The 17,934-nt window shown below is 39.1% G+C and overlaps 1 protein-coding gene across 1 annotated transcript; it reads left to right on the plus strand.

Annotated features, from left to right (window-relative positions):
• The first annotated feature begins 4,294 nt into the window (after positions 1–4,294).
• On the plus strand, positions 4,295–11,617 carry blk (BLK proto-oncogene, Src family tyrosine kinase). The gene is made up of 14 exons (XM_069515595.1): positions 4,295–4,548; positions 5,528–5,625; positions 5,724–5,820; positions 6,199–6,229; positions 6,613–6,706; positions 6,793–6,891; positions 6,989–7,092; positions 7,198–7,344; positions 7,720–7,872; positions 7,968–8,147; positions 8,924–9,000; positions 9,881–10,031; positions 10,511–10,642; positions 10,828–11,617. Exons 3-14 carry the CDS (start codon positions 5,725–5,727, stop codon positions 11,031–11,033), a joined length of 1,470 nt encoding a protein of 489 aa, XP_069371696.1. The 5' UTR covers positions 4,295–4,548; positions 5,528–5,625; position 5,724; the 3' UTR covers positions 11,034–11,617.
• The last annotated feature ends 6,317 nt before the right edge of the window (positions 11,618–17,934 follow it).

Genomic DNA, 17,934 nt, shown 5'->3' on the forward strand with positions numbered 1-17,934 from the left:
TATGATGTTTTATTTTATGGAGGGTTGGGTTGTGATTGGAACAAGAATGAATCGAGTCACTTCAGTCTTTACTATTTACTGAATTTTCCAAGATAACTGAAAGCGTAATAGAATTCCCGAACACAAGTACAATCAACTGCGGTGTCAAGGTGTGTGAATGGGTGTGTGAGGCCGTCTGCTGAGACTTCCTTCAGGCTCCCTCTACAGTGAGCCCCATTAGATGGAGCTGATGGATGTGGTCCTCTCCCAGTCTCCGTTTGCAGTCTCCTGTGCTCATGTGACACACATAATTGGTGTCACTCTGATTGACTGCATAACACCAGGCCGAGGTGCAGGCCTCTCGTCTCAGGCTTCTGCATCGAGGCGAGAGCGTCTAATCGTTTGTTTGAATGACGCCACAATATCAACACCGGTTCCCACATAATGATCAATACTTTTCTTAAATTAATAAAATCTTTCTTCATAGCTGCCCTTCTTCTCTCTCTCTCTCTCTCTCTCTCTCTCTCTCTCTCTCGCACTGACCCATAACACACACAAACCTTGTCATTGGACAAATGTGCAGACTCAAACTGGATAAAAATAACAGAACATGTAAACTTAGGCAATGTATGGTGTAAAAATAAATGTTTGGTGTTTCAGATTTAGGGATGATTTGTGTCCGTTCTCTCGTATCATTTTCATCCTAGATTATTGTTTACTCTCAGAAATCCCTCTTAGGATATTTTATATGTAAACTAGGCTAACTTTCAAATAAACAGGCTTGAATAAACTAGAGTTTGCTGTGATCATAATGTGACATTGTTGCTCAGGGAGGAACAGTACTTAATATGACTATTGCTTAAATCAAGACCTGTAAAGGTTAAACATGTATATATATATATATATATATATATATATATATATACGATATATGATACCTCTTATTTTAATTTATGAAAACCTCTTTAATAATAAAGCTTACTGTTTGATTTAGTGAGATATGACTGTAATCCTCAAGTCTTGTGGAAAAGTAGAGTGCTTTTTCGAGGAAGCACCTGCTTGCTGGCACAGAGTTATTTCCACGGTAAACACTGGAGGAGTGAGGAACGTCATCCGGAGCACAATAATAAGGGGCTTTCCCGGAGCCATGTTTACCCCGGAGCAACTTGCCACTGGAACAGCTGCGTGAAAGTTTGCTCCCAACTACATTAACCCAACTGCTAATGTGTGCTTTAAACAAATAAGTCTTACAGGTAGCATGTAACTGGGGAGCATGTAGGGTTTTGTACTTTATGCAGATCATGTTAATGGCAGAAAGAAACACAAATAAAATAAAATATATATATATAAATATGCAGGAAACACTGAAATTATCCTGCATATTAAGCTCTAGCGTGTCCGACAGTCTAATGGAGGAAAAGTGAAGCTCACCTGAAGAGTCCCTTGAGGAAGAGCTGCAGCAACTGTTGAATACATCGAGGGGATTCAATTGTTCCTTGTTTATTGACAATCACTTTGTCTTTTTTGGGGCAAATGCAGGAGCGAGACCGTCTCTCACTCCATGTGTGACAGAGGATAGAAACGGTTCCCACAGAGACAGGAAGTCGAATAGGGGCCTCTTGTGATGCAGAGGGGGATCAAAATTGAGGAAAGTGTGTTTGTGATGATGTGTGCGTGCGTGCATGTGTGCTATTGTGTGTATGTCTTTGTGAGGACAAATGCCACGGATTGAGGACATTTTGGGAAAGTGAGGGTGTTGGGCTGAATGCATTATACCAATAGGTTTCCTAACTAAGATAGAAGTACAAGGTTATGTGCGGGTATGTGTATGTGTGCATGTCTCTCAATAGTTATGAGGGAAAATTCTGGTTCAATAGCATCATTGTGAGGACATTTTTTCTGGCCCTCACAAATTAAAGGGTCAGGGTGAGGGGCTAGGGAATGCATTATGTCAATGAGTGTCCTCAAAACTATAGAGAGACGCGCATGTGTGTGTTTCTTTGTGTGTGTGGTGTGTCCACTTTGTAATCAACACTTCTAATGCTTTAACTAGCACTTAGAATACAGCTTCTATATTCAAATTCTAATCTTCATGTTCAATATAATAAAAGCTCAACCCACACACCCAAATGCAAAACACACACCCAAGCGCATGTACAGACATTTTGAGTCACACGCACTGCACACTCACATTAATAATGGGAGCTGAAAGCAGCCGTTGGTACCATGTATGCTTTTGGCACAGGGGTGGTCAGGACCGCGTTAGTAAAGGAGACCCACGCTCCCTTTCTTTCCCACTGTTGTTCAGGTTATCCTGTGGGGCCACTTATGACCCTTCTGCAGGCAGGATGCAATGTCTGGGGACCCCAACAGAGCTGTACACAAGCATCCGCAAAGCCCTGGGAAGAAAACAAGGGCTGATGGAAAACCAGAAGAAGGGAGCATAAAGAGAAACAGCAGTTAGTAACCAGGACGCACTCAATAACAATCACCATGCACCTGCAGCCTGTGTATGTGTGTGTGTGTGTGTGTGTGCAGTGAAGTGAGGTTGTTCATTCAGAGAACTAGCACAACAGGGTCCCCACACACAGCCCAGGTGGTCCAAACAAAAACCTGTGAAGTCTTGCCCAGAGAGTAATATCCCCACATTGCGTTTTTATAAAGCCCCCCCATAGGAAACAAACACTTCCGGTGCTGTAAGATTTATTGTTCTCTGCACTTATAGGCTACAACTTACTCTGAATGATATCTTCCTTATAAAATTGTTTCATTCATTTGATATCAAACAAGGGGGGGACTCATAAATACTCCGGGGCATGAGTCATGGGTGAATTCCCTCTGCCTTTGCATTTCACGGTGACAATAGGAAAGAGCTGGTTAGCTGGTATGAAAAACCAAAGCATTGTTGTACTTTGATAGATTGATCGCACAGCATCAGCTCGATTCCACATCCAGATGGTGCTGCACTTTACTGAATCATTTCTTTATCGTAGGGTCAATTTGTTTGTAATACTAGTGAACCATTATTCACTGATGGACATGGTGTGAGTTCAGGGAAAAGTGTCTTGAACTTGGAACTTGGAGTCACGGAATAAAATGTGACCTTCAGTGCCATCTAGTGTCATGTAAAGGGAACCTCAGAAACCAGACAACCTGTGGACTGCTTAATGGTCCTGGAGGTAAATTCAGTCTCCACATAAATTATACAAATCAAAGCACTTGTGCTTAAGAGGAAATAAACCAGATCTGTCTTATAAGAATCGTTCTCATGGAGCATTAAAAAAAGGAGTGAGTATTTAGATACACAACGTCTTCTCAATACAAATACTTGACAGAAACTGATCTGTTGCCCACATATTCACACCACTAACATGTGTTTGTTGCATTAAAATGCATGTATTATGTATGAAGTACTTGTGGAGAATTAATGGATTTGCAAGTTTCCCAATATTATAGTGATACTAAAAAAAATATTTGAAAGCAATTCAATTCAATTTGAAAGTAAATATTAATGGTGTCTGTCCTTTACAATAAAGTACAGTAGCTCTTATAATAATAATACAAAGTATATGTATATTGATTATGCTGAACCGACCTCTACTTACTACTACTTAGTACTACTAATAAATTATAGTTAGAGTATCAGAGTAATTTGAGTATTACTTCAGATTATACATGCAACTATGTGTATAATAAAGAGCTCTACATGATGTTATAGTCTATGTTCAGCAGGTAATAAAGGTCAAAGCAGGTTTGTAAGGATAAGAATCATTTAAATTGCATTAATATCTGCAACTTTTGACATTGCACATATATGAGAAAAATACGTCCTCTCTTCCCATGAGTACACACTGGCTCCCAATTTGACTCATTACTAGTCCACTAGTCCATCTAGTGGTGATGATATGTACTGCTTTTCTAAGTATTGTGAACGCATTGAGGTTTATTAGTAAGTTTAATTGTAGACACAAACAGAAAAGAGGAACTTAGACATACGCCATGGAAACTATTCTATCTTTGTGTTACACACGCCAACAATCACTCAGACACTTACACACATCACAGCACAGCCCCCTTTTTCCACTGCGATCGCATGTGACGTGCAAAATGACTTGTAGTAAAAGTAATAAACAAGTTGTATATTAACACAAATTATATGCTGTCCACACACAAACATTTTGAAATACAACTGTTTATAACAAATCAACAATTGTAAGCTTCTTCCTCTTTGGAATTTGATTGAGATGAGACAATATTCATTAATTTCACACATGAAGGTTTGGTCAGTCATTTAGGTTTGTCAGTTTGTTAGAAGATCTGCAGGAGGGGGCAAGAGAAGGAATGACCAGACAACATAAACAAACTGTTATCTCTTTACTGTAACGTGAGTGTAGTTCTCCTGAGAGTGAAAGAGAGAGAGAGAGTGAGTGAGAGAGAGAGAGAGAGAGAGAGACAGAGAGAGAGAGAGAGTGAGAGCGAGAGAGAGGCTGACAAGAATTTTTTGATGAGGAACTTGAAGACATTTTAACATGTGGAGTACTTTTGACGACTGAAGCCTGGGGTCTCAAGGTACTGTACAATTATCTCACAATACAGACTGCAGACAGGGAGTAAAAGTAGGGTTACTGTAATGATATGGTGGTAAAAGGAACAGAAGAGAAATAATGTAAAATTTTGGGGACAAAAGGTGCACGTGTGAAAAGTGTTTATCAGAGATACAAGCTGTCACAGTTTTATACGTGAAAATAAATTGAGAGAGAGAAAGAGAAACACAATTCCTAGTGTGTGTGAAAATAGCACGATTCAAATATTTGTAATATAAAGCTGATGCAGCAAAGGTCAGTAAAAAAATTGAGACACACTTAAACATTTAGTGTTACACTTAAATACAGATATTTTAAATTGTAATTTCTCAACAGCAGTGCCACTTATAATATGACCACCATAGTTTAGTCACAATAATGAATAGTTAAGACAATGAAAGTACAACAAAAGATTGTCCTCATCACAGTGGCTTTTTTATGGCACATAAATAAAATAAAAAATATAGTTTTACATTATTCCTGTTATGGTGCTGACACATAGATGCTGACATCAAAAGTCCGTCAATGAACAGAAACAAATAACGTGTGACTCCAGTATGAAGTCCAAGCAAGTTTGGTTTGTGCTGAATATTGTTGACATTTAAGTTTAAATTAAACTTTGTGGTAAATCAGATTAATTTCTGCTAAGTATTAAAACACTGAAATGTTCTCTCACAACTCTGGACCATTTCATTGAAACTCTGATCACTATTTATCATAAACAACAACTCAGAAACAGCTCTGAAAAACATGGTACTTTCACATTGACTCTTAAACATGAACAAATTCACAATACCCTTCCTCTATTTTTGACTCTGAAATGCTACTGTGGCTTTAACGGCATATGCAAAGGACACCATCTAAAGCTGTAAAATTATTTTTCCACTTCCTCATACGAGGGCTTATTTGTTATGTTCTTAGATAAACACACTAACAACAGAGACTTCAGTAATTTTATTTTGCAGTTTACAGTGAGTTGAATTCATTTTTTGAACCGGGGATGAACTCAGAGACAAGGCCCTGCAGTGAGAGGAGTGGAGACTGAAAACATCTGCTTTATCAGGTATCAACAGAAACAAACCAGCATGGATGTTGTACCTGTCTTTTTATTAGTATTTGGTTTAGCTGTAGAAGGTTATTAATTCCATGATATATATTCAGGATGGGCTGCACTTGGAGTGACCAGACACGAGTCAACGAAGGTGACTTCTACAAAGGAAAGCACAGATCTCAGGCCCCCCACTTGCTGGGTGACATTGTAAGTAGAACACAAGGACAAAAACTTTATTCACTGTGGTTAAGAACTGAATTGCACTCAAGAGAACACGTACCTCCGCCAAGGATATCAGTCCTTTAAATGCGCCCAATTCTATTTATCAAGATTCACGTATCGTTACCCAGGAAATCATTGAAAAAGTCCTCACACAATCTGTCCGTCAAATGTGATGTAATCCTGCTAACTAACAAAACTAACAAAACCAAAGCGGGTGAAAACACCAGCTCTCCAGCTCTGGTGGAGTTGATACAATAATTACTGTGATTTGAAAATAATCTCTACTGACTTTGTATCATTTTTCATTGACTTCCTGCTCACTGTGAATGTTTATGTTAATAATGTACTTCTTCTGTTCTTTAGGCAAGAAGTCGAAATAGCTATTTGCTGAATGGTAATGACTGAACTCACATAACAGCATTTCTACACTTTCTGAAATAACAGGACAGCGTTTAATGCTTTTGACTGTTGCTGTGCAAGAATGTGGAGGTTACATTTAGTGTTAGAGTTCTCAGTTAGATTTCCTCTGTCCTCTTCTGGGACTAAAATTAGATTATTTGTGAAAGATGAGGAGAAAGTCAGTTTAATGTAGCAGACAGTGTAAATAAAAAGAGAATTATATTGCGTTAAGAAGACGAGTAACAATGTAATTTAAATAAACTTATTTTCGTGAGAAAGGGAGAAAGGGGCCAAAAGAAAAAACATAAATTGAGTATAATAAAGTGACATTGCTTTGTGAACTCGTTTCCTTTAACTCTTCGCTCCACTTGACTTTAGATGACATTGTGTTTGTGGCACAACACGACTTCAAAGCCAAGAGCAAAAACGATCTGCCTTTCAAGAAGGGAGACAAACTTAAGGTTTTGCAAGAGTAAGTCTCATCATATGGTCCCAATACGATTCAGTGTTGACCTAGCAACAGTGAAAAAAAACTGATCATCCCCTGTTTATTTGAAGAAATGGAGAATGGTGGCGGGCGAGATTGTTGGCGACAGGACAGGAAGGCTTCATACCGAGTAATTATGTTGCCAGAGCAGATACGATGGAGGTGGAAAAGTAAGCAATGCATTCAAACACGTGGCCGATATAATTCAGCACCGCTGCAAACGCTTTAGAGATTGTTGAAGTAAATTTTGTTTTGTCTCTTGCCTAGATGGTATTTCAAGGACTTGAGTCGCAGAGAGACTGAACGACTGCTTTTGGCGCCTGGCAATAAACCAGGTGCTTTTCTAGTTCGAGAGAGCGAGACCGCTAAAGGTGACTCCCATCAGTCTCTTTATGTGTTCCAACACAAATACAAATATCACTGGCATCACATTTCAGGGTACAGATACTTTACAATCTGTGTGTTTTACCCTTCAGGGTCCTTCTCACTGTCAATCAGAGATTATGGACCAGAAGGAGATGATGTAAAACACTACAAGATCCGCACTCTGGATAAAGGTGGCTTCTACATCTCTCCTTCCTGCTCGTTCCCATCCCTGCAGGAGCTGGTTACATACTACACCCGTGAGTAAAGAAAAAACAAAACTGAAAATGATGACAATCTGAATGACTTGATTTGAGTAGTGTACGCTCAGAATGCACAGAACAGATGTCTGCACCAAGAAGTTAGACCCCTGTGGTGTGTCATGCATTTCCTGTATGTCTTTCCTCTCCTGCATCTATACCACCACAAAATAAGGTCTCTCTAGAATCTCTAGAATAGTTACGAATGCGCAGCAACTTATGAGCCGCAAGCAATCTCACAAACAGAAACCCTCTCAAGACTATTGAGGAAAGAAGAGCTCACCAGCCCTGCTGTGCTTCAGTGACAACATTTATCACAGCAGCAATGAAACCAGGAGGAAAACCTGTTTATTATATTTGCATTTCTGGTTTCAGGTATGTCTGATGGTCTGTGTCAGAGACTGTATGCCCCCTGTATACCTAAAGAACCCCAGCTGACATGGGCACAAGACGAATGGGAGATTCCCAGAGAGACGTTGAAAATGGTGAAGAAACTGGGAGCTGGGCAGTTCGGAGAAGTGTGGATGGGTGAGAGAAAGCTACTAATGTCACCGGAGACATTTAATGAACAGAGACATTAAAGTGTGTCACTGTAACAACGCTGCTTAAAATCCTTGCTACAGGTTTCTACAAGAACACCCAAAAGGTGGCCATTAAGACGTTAAAAGAGGGAACAATGGCGCCTGAGGCCTTCCTCCAGGAGGCCAACCTCATGAAGCAGCTGCAGCATGAACGACTGGTGCGTCTCTACGCTGTGGTCACGAAAGAGCCCATTCTCATCGTCACTGAGTTCATGATCAATGGTAAGACGCTAAATAAACACGTGGGTGGACAAACAACTCAGTTTTTAAGCTTTCGAATTTTACTATTATTTTCTTTCTGTCTATAAATAATTAAAATAAATATTTAAAAAAATTTGTCATCTTTACAAGGTTCAATCTATGAATCTAAACATTCCAATACACGAAAGAAAAGCAGCAAATCCTTGAAAATGAGAGGCAGAAAAAGTTTCATATTTTTGAAGTATTATTCTATTTCACTTTGTTCTGTAATAGGTTTTGTTGCAGTCGTTTTAATTTAAACATTCTTAAACTACAGATTCAAACACTATGATGTCACTCAGTAGACAGTGTAACTCCAACCAGGCCCACCAGTCCCGTGATGCCATATTTAAACTTATTAGGATTTGCACCAATTTTCAAACACTCATAAATATCAGTCGCATTTAGCATGTCTGATTTTTTTTTTTTCCATCAAATGTCAATTGCCCCCGATTCAGATCTGCACCAAAATGTAATGGCTTCTTCCCTGAGGAAATCCATCCAGTTGTTTTTGTGCAATCTTGCTAATAAACCAACCAACAAACAGACAGGGGTGAAAACATAACCTCCTTGGCTCACAAAACTCCTCCAACGATATTTATACCAAGCGGATGTTTGTGTATATGAATTTGATTCCTCTACCTACAATTTGCCTATCTGCATAACAGGAATGGAAAATACATTAGTTTCCGTTTGATTGCCTTTCATTTTTTTATCTGATGGTGTCACTTCTCTTATTCTTATTTTCTTATTCACAGGATGTCTTCTGGACTTTCTGAAAACAGAAGACGGAAACAAACAAAAGCTCAAAAAGCTGATAGACATGTCAGCGCAGGTTAAAAATAAATTCATTAAAATCTTACAGTTTTGAATAATGTATGTGACATTTTCATTTATTCATCATCGCCAACCCAAAACATTTCTGGTTAATCTTTTGTGCTTTTTCTTTGCTGCTGTGTTTATTTGTGGCGACATGACGGCACAGATTTTTTGCATTCTTTACCACAAACAAAAACGTTTTTAAACGTGAGCTGTTCTCAGTGAATGTCTGTTGTGTTTTGTAAACTTTGACACCGGCCAGGATGTAACTACACGTGGAAACTGTCAGCAGTAGCTATGTGGTTTCTCTGGTGGTGCCTTCTGCTCGTCTGGTTTGAAGCCTCACCCTGCATCAATTATTAACATCCGGACAGGAAGTGGTGTTATTTTCCCACCCACACTGAGCTCCCTCAGAACTATTAACCATCCCAAAAAAAAAAACCCAGCATTTTGACTTCCTGAGAGTTGTCACATCCTGTTAAGCCCACTTTAGTGCCATTACTCTATAGTATGTAAACACAATACCATGCATACACACGCACACTGTGGCTGCACTGTTGCATGTGCTCATCTACCCTACACAGTGACCAGAAGAAATACACACTTTGTCTTCACAAAAACTCAATTTATTCTACATATTCTCTAAAATTGATATATTTCAAGTGCAATTTTCTAATTTATTTATTTTTAGTTAATACTCTAATCTATTTATCTCAAAAATGTCATTAAGCCCTTCTAGGGATGGGTTTAGCAAATTAGCATTAACACTGATACTCGCATTAGACAGCTTTTCTTAGTTTGTATTTATAAAGTGTATTTGTCATATATTAATTTTGCATTCGATATGTTAATTTCCTGTTTCTAATGCTCTTTTCCTGTTTTCTTCTACATGACAGATCGCTGAGGGTATGGCCTACATCGAGAGGAAGAACTACATCCACAGAGACGTGCGTGCGGCCAACATACTGGTCAGTGAGACCCTGCACTGTAAGATAGCAGATTTTGGCCTGGCCAGGATCATCGAGTCAGAATACACAGCTCAGGAAGGTACAGTACGCCTGCAGCCTTTCAAACACGGTCAATAAATAAAAGGCTTTGAGCTAAAAAAGTCTTCACATTTTCTAGATTTTACTACTTCCCCAACATTATAAAGGTCTAAATTACATAACAATGCATTAATGTGGCAAAGATCTGCCAAAGGTGTCTTACACTTATTACTGAAATGCATCAGCGACTATAAGCTTTAAAGAGAGAGCTTTGTTGAAAGTACCTTACAAGCACGTGGTGTCGAACTGTAATCTCGACGACACATCGACAGTTGTTTGCCAGGCATCCGAATGCAGAATCTAAAATTGCTTTGCTGCTGTTACACTGCAAATTTCTCAGTTGGGAGACTTATAAAGACTGATCTTATTTTTACATTCTGATATGCTCTCAATATATATTGTGTTTTCATACATACAAGAACTATTTAGACATTTGCTTTATACCATCTGCTTTCTCTCACCTTTTTTCCTGACATCTAGGTGCTAAATTTCCCATCAAATGGACAGCTCCAGAGGCCATCAACTTTGGCACATTCAGTATTAAGTCGGATGTTTGGTCCTTTGGGATCCTCCTGACAGAAATAGTCACCTATGGAAGAATACCATACCCAGGTAAAGGACCAGAGAAATACATTAATATATAGTTGTAATGCAGAACATAAATAGTAGGTTAACGTATAAATAGTAAATATATAGTAATCCAAGTGCAACATCGCTGTCTTGTTTGTTGCAAAATACCTTTTCAACTCAGTTTATTAAGATCTCACACTAGCTTCATTTTCTTTCTTTATAATAAGGGATGACTAACCCGGAGGTGGTCAAGAGCCTGGACAGTTTCTACAGGATGCCTCGTCCTGAGGGTTGTCCCGAGGAACTCTACGACATAATGATGACCTGCTGGAAAGAGAGGCCTGAAGACAGGCCCACTTTTGAATACCTGCAGAACACGCTGTATGACTTCTACGTCGCCACCGAGGGACAATATGAGATGCAGCCGAGATGAAAGCAGAGAGAAAATGTTTCCTGGTGATAGAGACAGAAGTGAGACTTGAATACGTGGATGATCAAACAAACATCTTCACGATAGATCAAATTTTATTTTACATTTCGAGTGGACACATTTTTTTTCTTCTACTTCATGAGTGAATAGTAAAGCTTCTTATTTATGGCTCCTTCCGTCTCTAGGAACTATGAGACTGAAAGAGTCAAATTCAGAAGACGTTTTATTTACTGACTGTCCCCCTGGTATTGATGGCTCCCATTCCACTGAAAGTTATAAAGACACAATATGACTAATAAACAATGGATAAGTAGAAATAACAAAATAATAAGCATAAACAGCTTAATATTTGTATAACACAGAGATAACCAGCCTGAAATTACAGGCATGATACAGAGATAACCAGCCTGAGATTACATGCACAATACTTGCACTTTTTATTATTCCAGCAATTCAGTGGATGTATAAAGAAACAGACTTTAAAAAGAGAATTTATATTGAGTGTTTTTCAAAATTTATAGAATTTTTGAATTTCATTTCTACTATCTCAATAACTGTATTAAAGAATTTTAGTCACTTAAAAAAAATGTGTGTTTGACAGAACATTTTAGATTTTTAAGACTTCTGTGCTCAACAAAAAGTCAGTGAGATTATGAAGACGGCGACACTCTGAAGAGGGTCTGCATGAACAACAATACAACATTCAGATATCACTTTTCCAGCATAGACACCATGTGTTTTTAATCTAATTTCTGTTTGGAAGATTTTCAAACACAAAGTTACAGAAAAGAGGAACACCTGAATGCTTAGCAGAAAACACAAACTTTACAATGCATGTTCATCTCAGCAGAGAGTGTGAGAGTGAACAGCAGCATACAGGAACCCATCGGCTGACTTTACTAAATGACTGTGGGTTTGATGGTCTGAAGAAAACCCTCCCTGGGGCTCAGACAGCGTCTTCGAGATAAGAGAGTGAAGTAGCTGCATAGGGGAAGGATTAAACTCTGCCATTTCCTGAAACGAGCGGAAACAGGAAGTGTGAGTCAGCATTCCCCAAATGCCACACAGCTGGAACGTACTCACACAAGAATCTTTTTTTGGTAGTTTAAAGACATTATGAAAAAGTTGTATCACTTGATATAGTTGATAAAGCGCCTTTGAATTGTGAGCGGGAAAGAGAGTTTTATGTTATTTGATATATTTAATAATAATATAAAGTGAGTAGGATGAAAATTAGTTTTGAAATAAATGACCTGAGCATCAGCTGGATCAACAGAAAGTGGAGCATCTTTAATTTCTTATATTATTAAACAAATTCTCTGCATCCCAGCATCAGATATCAGCCTGCACGATCACTATCTGTAGTATGACTCCTATTTATATATATATCACCAATGACATTTTGAGCATTTGAAGCATATGCTGTCGAAACAGGAGTAACTATACTCCTATCGTCCTGCAGAGGTCAGTGTTATACAGTTTTAGATGATGTAAGCAGAGGATCATAAACTGCAATGAAACTGGTTTACTGCTTATTTAGAAAGGAGAAGAGTGGAGCTTTTTTACAGTCATAGATAACAAAACATATGTCTCCTATTTAGAATATGGCTGACAGGGATATTATTTCTATTTCTATTTCTATTATTTATGTTTTGGACCATTTATTGACAGGAATTTGTGTATTTGGGTCACAGAGGTTATGATATCTGATCTTCTGATCCACATGGCTTTCATAGCACAGGTATTTTTTTTTACCATGTATTTTGTGACTCACTTTGTAACCTTGTATTGATAAGTGCTGTATAAATCTAGTTATTATTGTAATTATAACATACAGACAAATTAACAAAAAAGCAAAAGTATCATTCCTTAACAAAAAATTGATAAAACCAGGACTGAAATATTGAATCCAACAAATACAGGAGAGCATGTTGTGAAAGATCTTATTGTGACTCACAGGCCATCACCGCCCCAATCTGGATATATCAGGGATGATGCAGCTTCTTCCAAACCTAAAAGTTTCAGGAAATTATTCAGCCAATTGCATGAGTTACTTGACTTTCTAGTTCTGGCAGCTTAACCAAAAGGAGCAGTGATTGATTGTATAATCCATCTGTATAACAGAATCCATCTGTTGAGCACGAGCAAGTGAAGGTAGGAATTAAGGGATACACCTAATAATTGAATCACTGTTCTCAAAAGAACACAGGCCCAATCTGAGGGAATGACCATTAATACGCCTCACAGTGTAATATGACTGATAAGCAGCTCCGCTTGTCAGGAGCTGGGATGTTAACACCAGATGACAAGACGTGTGGGGTAAAGGTGGGGAGGCCTGATCACCCTCTCTCCTCCTCCTGCTCGTCACGGCTGCCTCACAGAGGAATAATGACGGGAAACGCCGGCTCGTACACAGATTGATGACTGATTTTCGCAGAAGGCAACACATCATTAGCATCTTGTGAGGGTAAACCCCACACTGTCCTCTGGGATAAAAAAAAAAACAAGCACATCAACCACAGATGAAAAGAGATGCGCTTTCATCTCCGGATGAAGCTGCTGCTTTCAATAGTGTTTGCTTGACATCCTGCTCCTCAAAAACATGGCTTTCTCTCCTGGGCTTTGATGTCATTAAATGAATGGAGTCCATCAAGCAGAGTGTTTGGTCCAATAGATGTGAGGACTCTTGACACAGTGACAGGAGATGTCCGCACAACATTTTGCAAAATGAGCTGCTAAAGTAGATAAGCAACAAAAGGGAAGATGTTTTTTTGGAGGGAATTGAAATCTGTCGGGGTTGTCACATGATTCATGATTTCATATGACATCATCTCATATTGTACAAAATCAATGACTCTGTTCTCTGACACAGACTCTAAAAGAACTAAACTAAACTAATCACACTTGATAAAGTTATCCTCTAAAGAGAGGTAAAGAGGTAAAAGTCTGTAAAATATCAAAATATCATTGTGAAGTCATTTACATCATGTATACAGAGGCAATTTAGGTCATGTCTTGTTTTTTTAAGACGCACTGAGTAATCAAGTCCAGCAGGAAGCTGTTAATAACAGCTCAGGATAACTGCATGCTACCAGTCCAGCACTAAAAAGCACACAAAGTTAGCGACTACCTGGTGAATAGTGGAGCAACTTTTTCTATCTATACCAAACTAAATTAAAAGTTGAGTGAGTGCTGGACCTCGGTTCACAGACACGTGATAACAAATGAATACCAATGATGCTCCATGTCCACAGAACCCTCAAATAGGCAACTGTTTTCTAAAATGTTTGTCACATGGACTGAAGATAAAGTAACCAAAGCATCTTGATCTGTAGTGGATGGGACATGGACAAAACTAAAAAGTCAAACTGCACTTCAAATAATCTAAGACAATTTAATTTGAGTCTTTAATTTTATATTTAATATTTGATGCCAATAAAACAGGGTGAAGTGTCAATACTGACTCCAAATGAACAAGATGGCAGCGTCAGTGGAGATGCACTGTCCACCATTATACACAGCCTATGGTTTATCATAACAACATTACATTTCTCTCATGACAAGTAATGCACATGATAAGTTATTGCTTATTTAAAGATCCACAATTTTATGAAATCAGATTTGCCAAATGCTTCAGGCTTTAGTACAAATCCACCTACAACAGGAAAAAATTTATTTTATAAACTGCTCTACCACTGACGCAACCACAAAAAACATGTATTTTATGAAGCGATATATACTGAAAGTGTTCCATTCTAAAGTACACATCATTTCCATAGTATTGAGTCACTGGGCCAGACTTCTGCACTGTACATGAACTCACAGGGAAATCAATATGTAATAAACACGGCTGCCGGTCTCCTGAGTTCTGCTGGAGATTGATTGAAGCGGTCGGGATCAGGCCTGTGTCAGTCTTTGTGTCAAATGCTGAAAATGTAAAGCTTCTTCGGCGACTCCACGGATGTTACTGCTGACACAAGTGTCCTTGACTCTGCAGTATGTTAATGTTTCCTGATCAAACACCAACCACATGCTGAACATAAAACTCAGGAAAACGATGGAGACAAGAAAGAGGGCGGGACGTCTACATTCATACATTTACTAAAATGACCTTTTGTGTGTTAAGGGTATTTTCTGTGATGAAGCCAGATGTGAAAGAAATCTGAGCGTACACTTTCTGGAGGCCTGCCACCTTTCTTTGGGCTGATTGGGAGGTTTTTAGGAAACCATCTACTAGATTGATTCCCCTGATGTATGACTCTCTATGTGCATCTACTGTAAGGGAGCCTTAAAGCCATTTGAGGTAGCAAGAAGCCCAGCACACGCTCCAATTGTATCTGGTAATTGACTACTATGGTTGTGCTCAATGATGAGCCAAGGGCACCGGTAACTACGGGGAAATCTAATTATATGTGCGCTGGTGCAGTAAAAAAGTACTGAAGGATACTGCTGGCCTACGCAATGTGGGCTGAAATATGGCCGACCAGTGCTGTCTTTAGACTCTACGTCTCCACTGGTAAGCGTTAAGGGATGGAATCTGATTAGCTTCAAGAGAACGGCCACTTATGAAGAATTGGACCAATTGTGGAATCCCACAGTGCGTGCACGAAGATGCATCTCTCAGCTAAATGAACTCCGGGCACAGTCACATAAACCTTTCACTGGACAGTAAAAGACTCATCTTCATTACGTTTCACACAGCTGTAACACCTGGCACCTCGAGTCAGGGCCCGCCTCGTGTGAGTCTTCTGTTAGGCCCCCCCCCCACCCCACCCCAAACAAGACAGCTCATCATCCCTGATCAGTATGCAGCGCTGCATGTGCTCCTGCCCGCTCCAAGAGCCCAGCTGTCACCGTCTCCCTTCTCCTGGCGGTCTGTGTATCGAATGTCAACGCAAATATTCATATATGTTCCTTTGACCTTGAGCAGTTGTCTCATCTATTCTTTTCATCTGACATCAAAAAAGAAATGAAGAAGTGGAGAGAAGGTCTTCTGTCAACTGAGATTGAAAAAATACAAGGGGACCTTCTACAATGTTCAGAATCAGAATCAGAATGGTCGGTGGAATTATTTTTCAGTACAGCGTTGAATCAGCGGTGACATGGCACAATGACACTTGACAATAAATGGACAGGACAATATCATATAACATTATAGTACATTATAGTATAGTTTCCCGGGAAAAACAGTCTCTGATTTGTAAACTTAGGAGTGATGTCATCGAATGTAATGTTCCAATCTTACACTGTAAGTACCTGGGAGTCATCAGGGGGAAGAACAGTAGAACTTTAACCTGTCTGTGTCCACCTGAACTTATTAAAACCCTGTCGTCTCTCTGCCTTCTCATTACTAACAACCTTCTTTCACTGGACTCTGAACACTGAGCAATTAACATTGTCTCACACGAGGTGAAGTTATTTCTGGCGTTTTTAACCCCGTCCTCTCTGGATCCTGCTGGAAAGTATTAAACTGAATTCATGATTGAGGCTTTAATGTGAACTCGCCCAACCCCACCCCCCCACTCATTTTGAAAGGTCTCCCACTCCGCCACTCGACTAATTTATTCATTAAAACCGAGCTCTTTAAGGCACCGCCTGCATTAAATTGTTCCTCGCGTTGTCCACAGTGGTTGAGATTAATCCGGCAGTCCAGAAGGTGACACATTCCTTAATGTATACAGTGGGAGGTATAGGTGTGATATCGCTGGCTACCCTCATAGTGAGACAGTGAAGAATGGATCCCTTTGATTTTCATTACGCTCGTTCATTTCTCAGGACAAGTTTACAACATGAACAATGAGATTAAGGGGGATTTTTAAAATAACAAGCAGAGTGTGTGTGTGTGTGTATGTGTGTCGAGGCCCTTGCCCTAACCTTAACGATCACAACTAAATGCCTTACCCTTACCCGAACCTAATTCTTCATAAATGAGGCCCGCAGTGTTAAAACTGGTCTCCCCACACTGAGAATAAAAATCAATTCATTATGGTGAACTGTATATTTGAGTCCCACAGCTTGAATTCAGTTACACAAGCAGGACACTGCCCTTAACCAGGTGACGCACCAAATAAAAGTAAACTCTCCCTTGTGCAATAAACAGCCAAGCGACAGGGGCCGGTGGTGCAGTCGAGCAATTATGTCGAAAACAAGCACTTTGGTCCAAATTTAGAATGAAGCAGGAAAGATGCAGAGCATGTTGAGTGCTGCTATGCAATATTAACAACCCATGAACCTGAATGCTGCTTGTGTAGATTAATTTATTTTATTGCAAGTTGTTCAATTAATCCAATAAAGCACATTTTCTGTAATGTGAAGTTTCATACTTATCTTACACGCACTTACTCATTTTCCTTTTAATGCCGCTATAAATCATTTCAAAGTCTCCACTGCTTTGATCAATTGTGAAATACTTTCATTTCTCACATCCCATCCTATTCTTTTCTTTCACAGGCCCTTTAAAATAACTTTAAATAATAAAATACACCCCATACTGTTAATCTTTAACAACGTACAGCAGCCTTCATTTGACCTCACTCCCACATAGGAGTGAGGGAGAGATGTATGAGTTAGAGACCCATAGATAAAACTAAAGAAAATGAAATAAAACAAATGGCGGAAGGACACTGAGGCACAATATCATTACCGAATCATATGAAGTCCAATCGAACAGCTTTTAAATACTCAGTCCATTTTGACAAGATCTGATAGAACTTATCTTTATGCAATTTGAGGGAGAAAGACAACTTTTTCATAATGTAGATCTCATAGACCACATCTATCCATTCCTATCCTTCATGAAGCACCTTGTAACAGTGTTCTCACTGGTGCTATACAAATTAAGTTTATTACTATTATTATCTTTATTTTTATTATTATTGACTGAAATATTTGTGTTGAGAGGTTT

This window comes from Paralichthys olivaceus, chromosome 19 (genome assembly GCF_024713975.1).
Source record: "Paralichthys olivaceus isolate ysfri-2021 chromosome 19, ASM2471397v2, whole genome shotgun sequence".
NCBI lineage: Eukaryota > Metazoa > Chordata > Actinopteri > Pleuronectiformes > Paralichthyidae > Paralichthys > Paralichthys olivaceus.

Bases quoted from the DNA above. Each gene is read 5' to 3' on its own strand.
- blk (XM_069515595.1), top strand. From the start codon at position 5,725: ATGGGCTGCACTTGGAGTGACCAGACACGAGTCAACGAAGGTGACTTC. The intron at 6,707-6,792 runs GTAAGTCTCATC...GTTTATTTGAAG, and splicing joins AAACTTAAGGTTTTGCAAGA to AAATGGAGAATGGTGGCGGG. The intron at 6,892-6,988 runs GTAAGCAATGCA...TCTCTTGCCTAG, and splicing joins GATACGATGGAGGTGGAAAA to ATGGTATTTCAAGGACTTGA.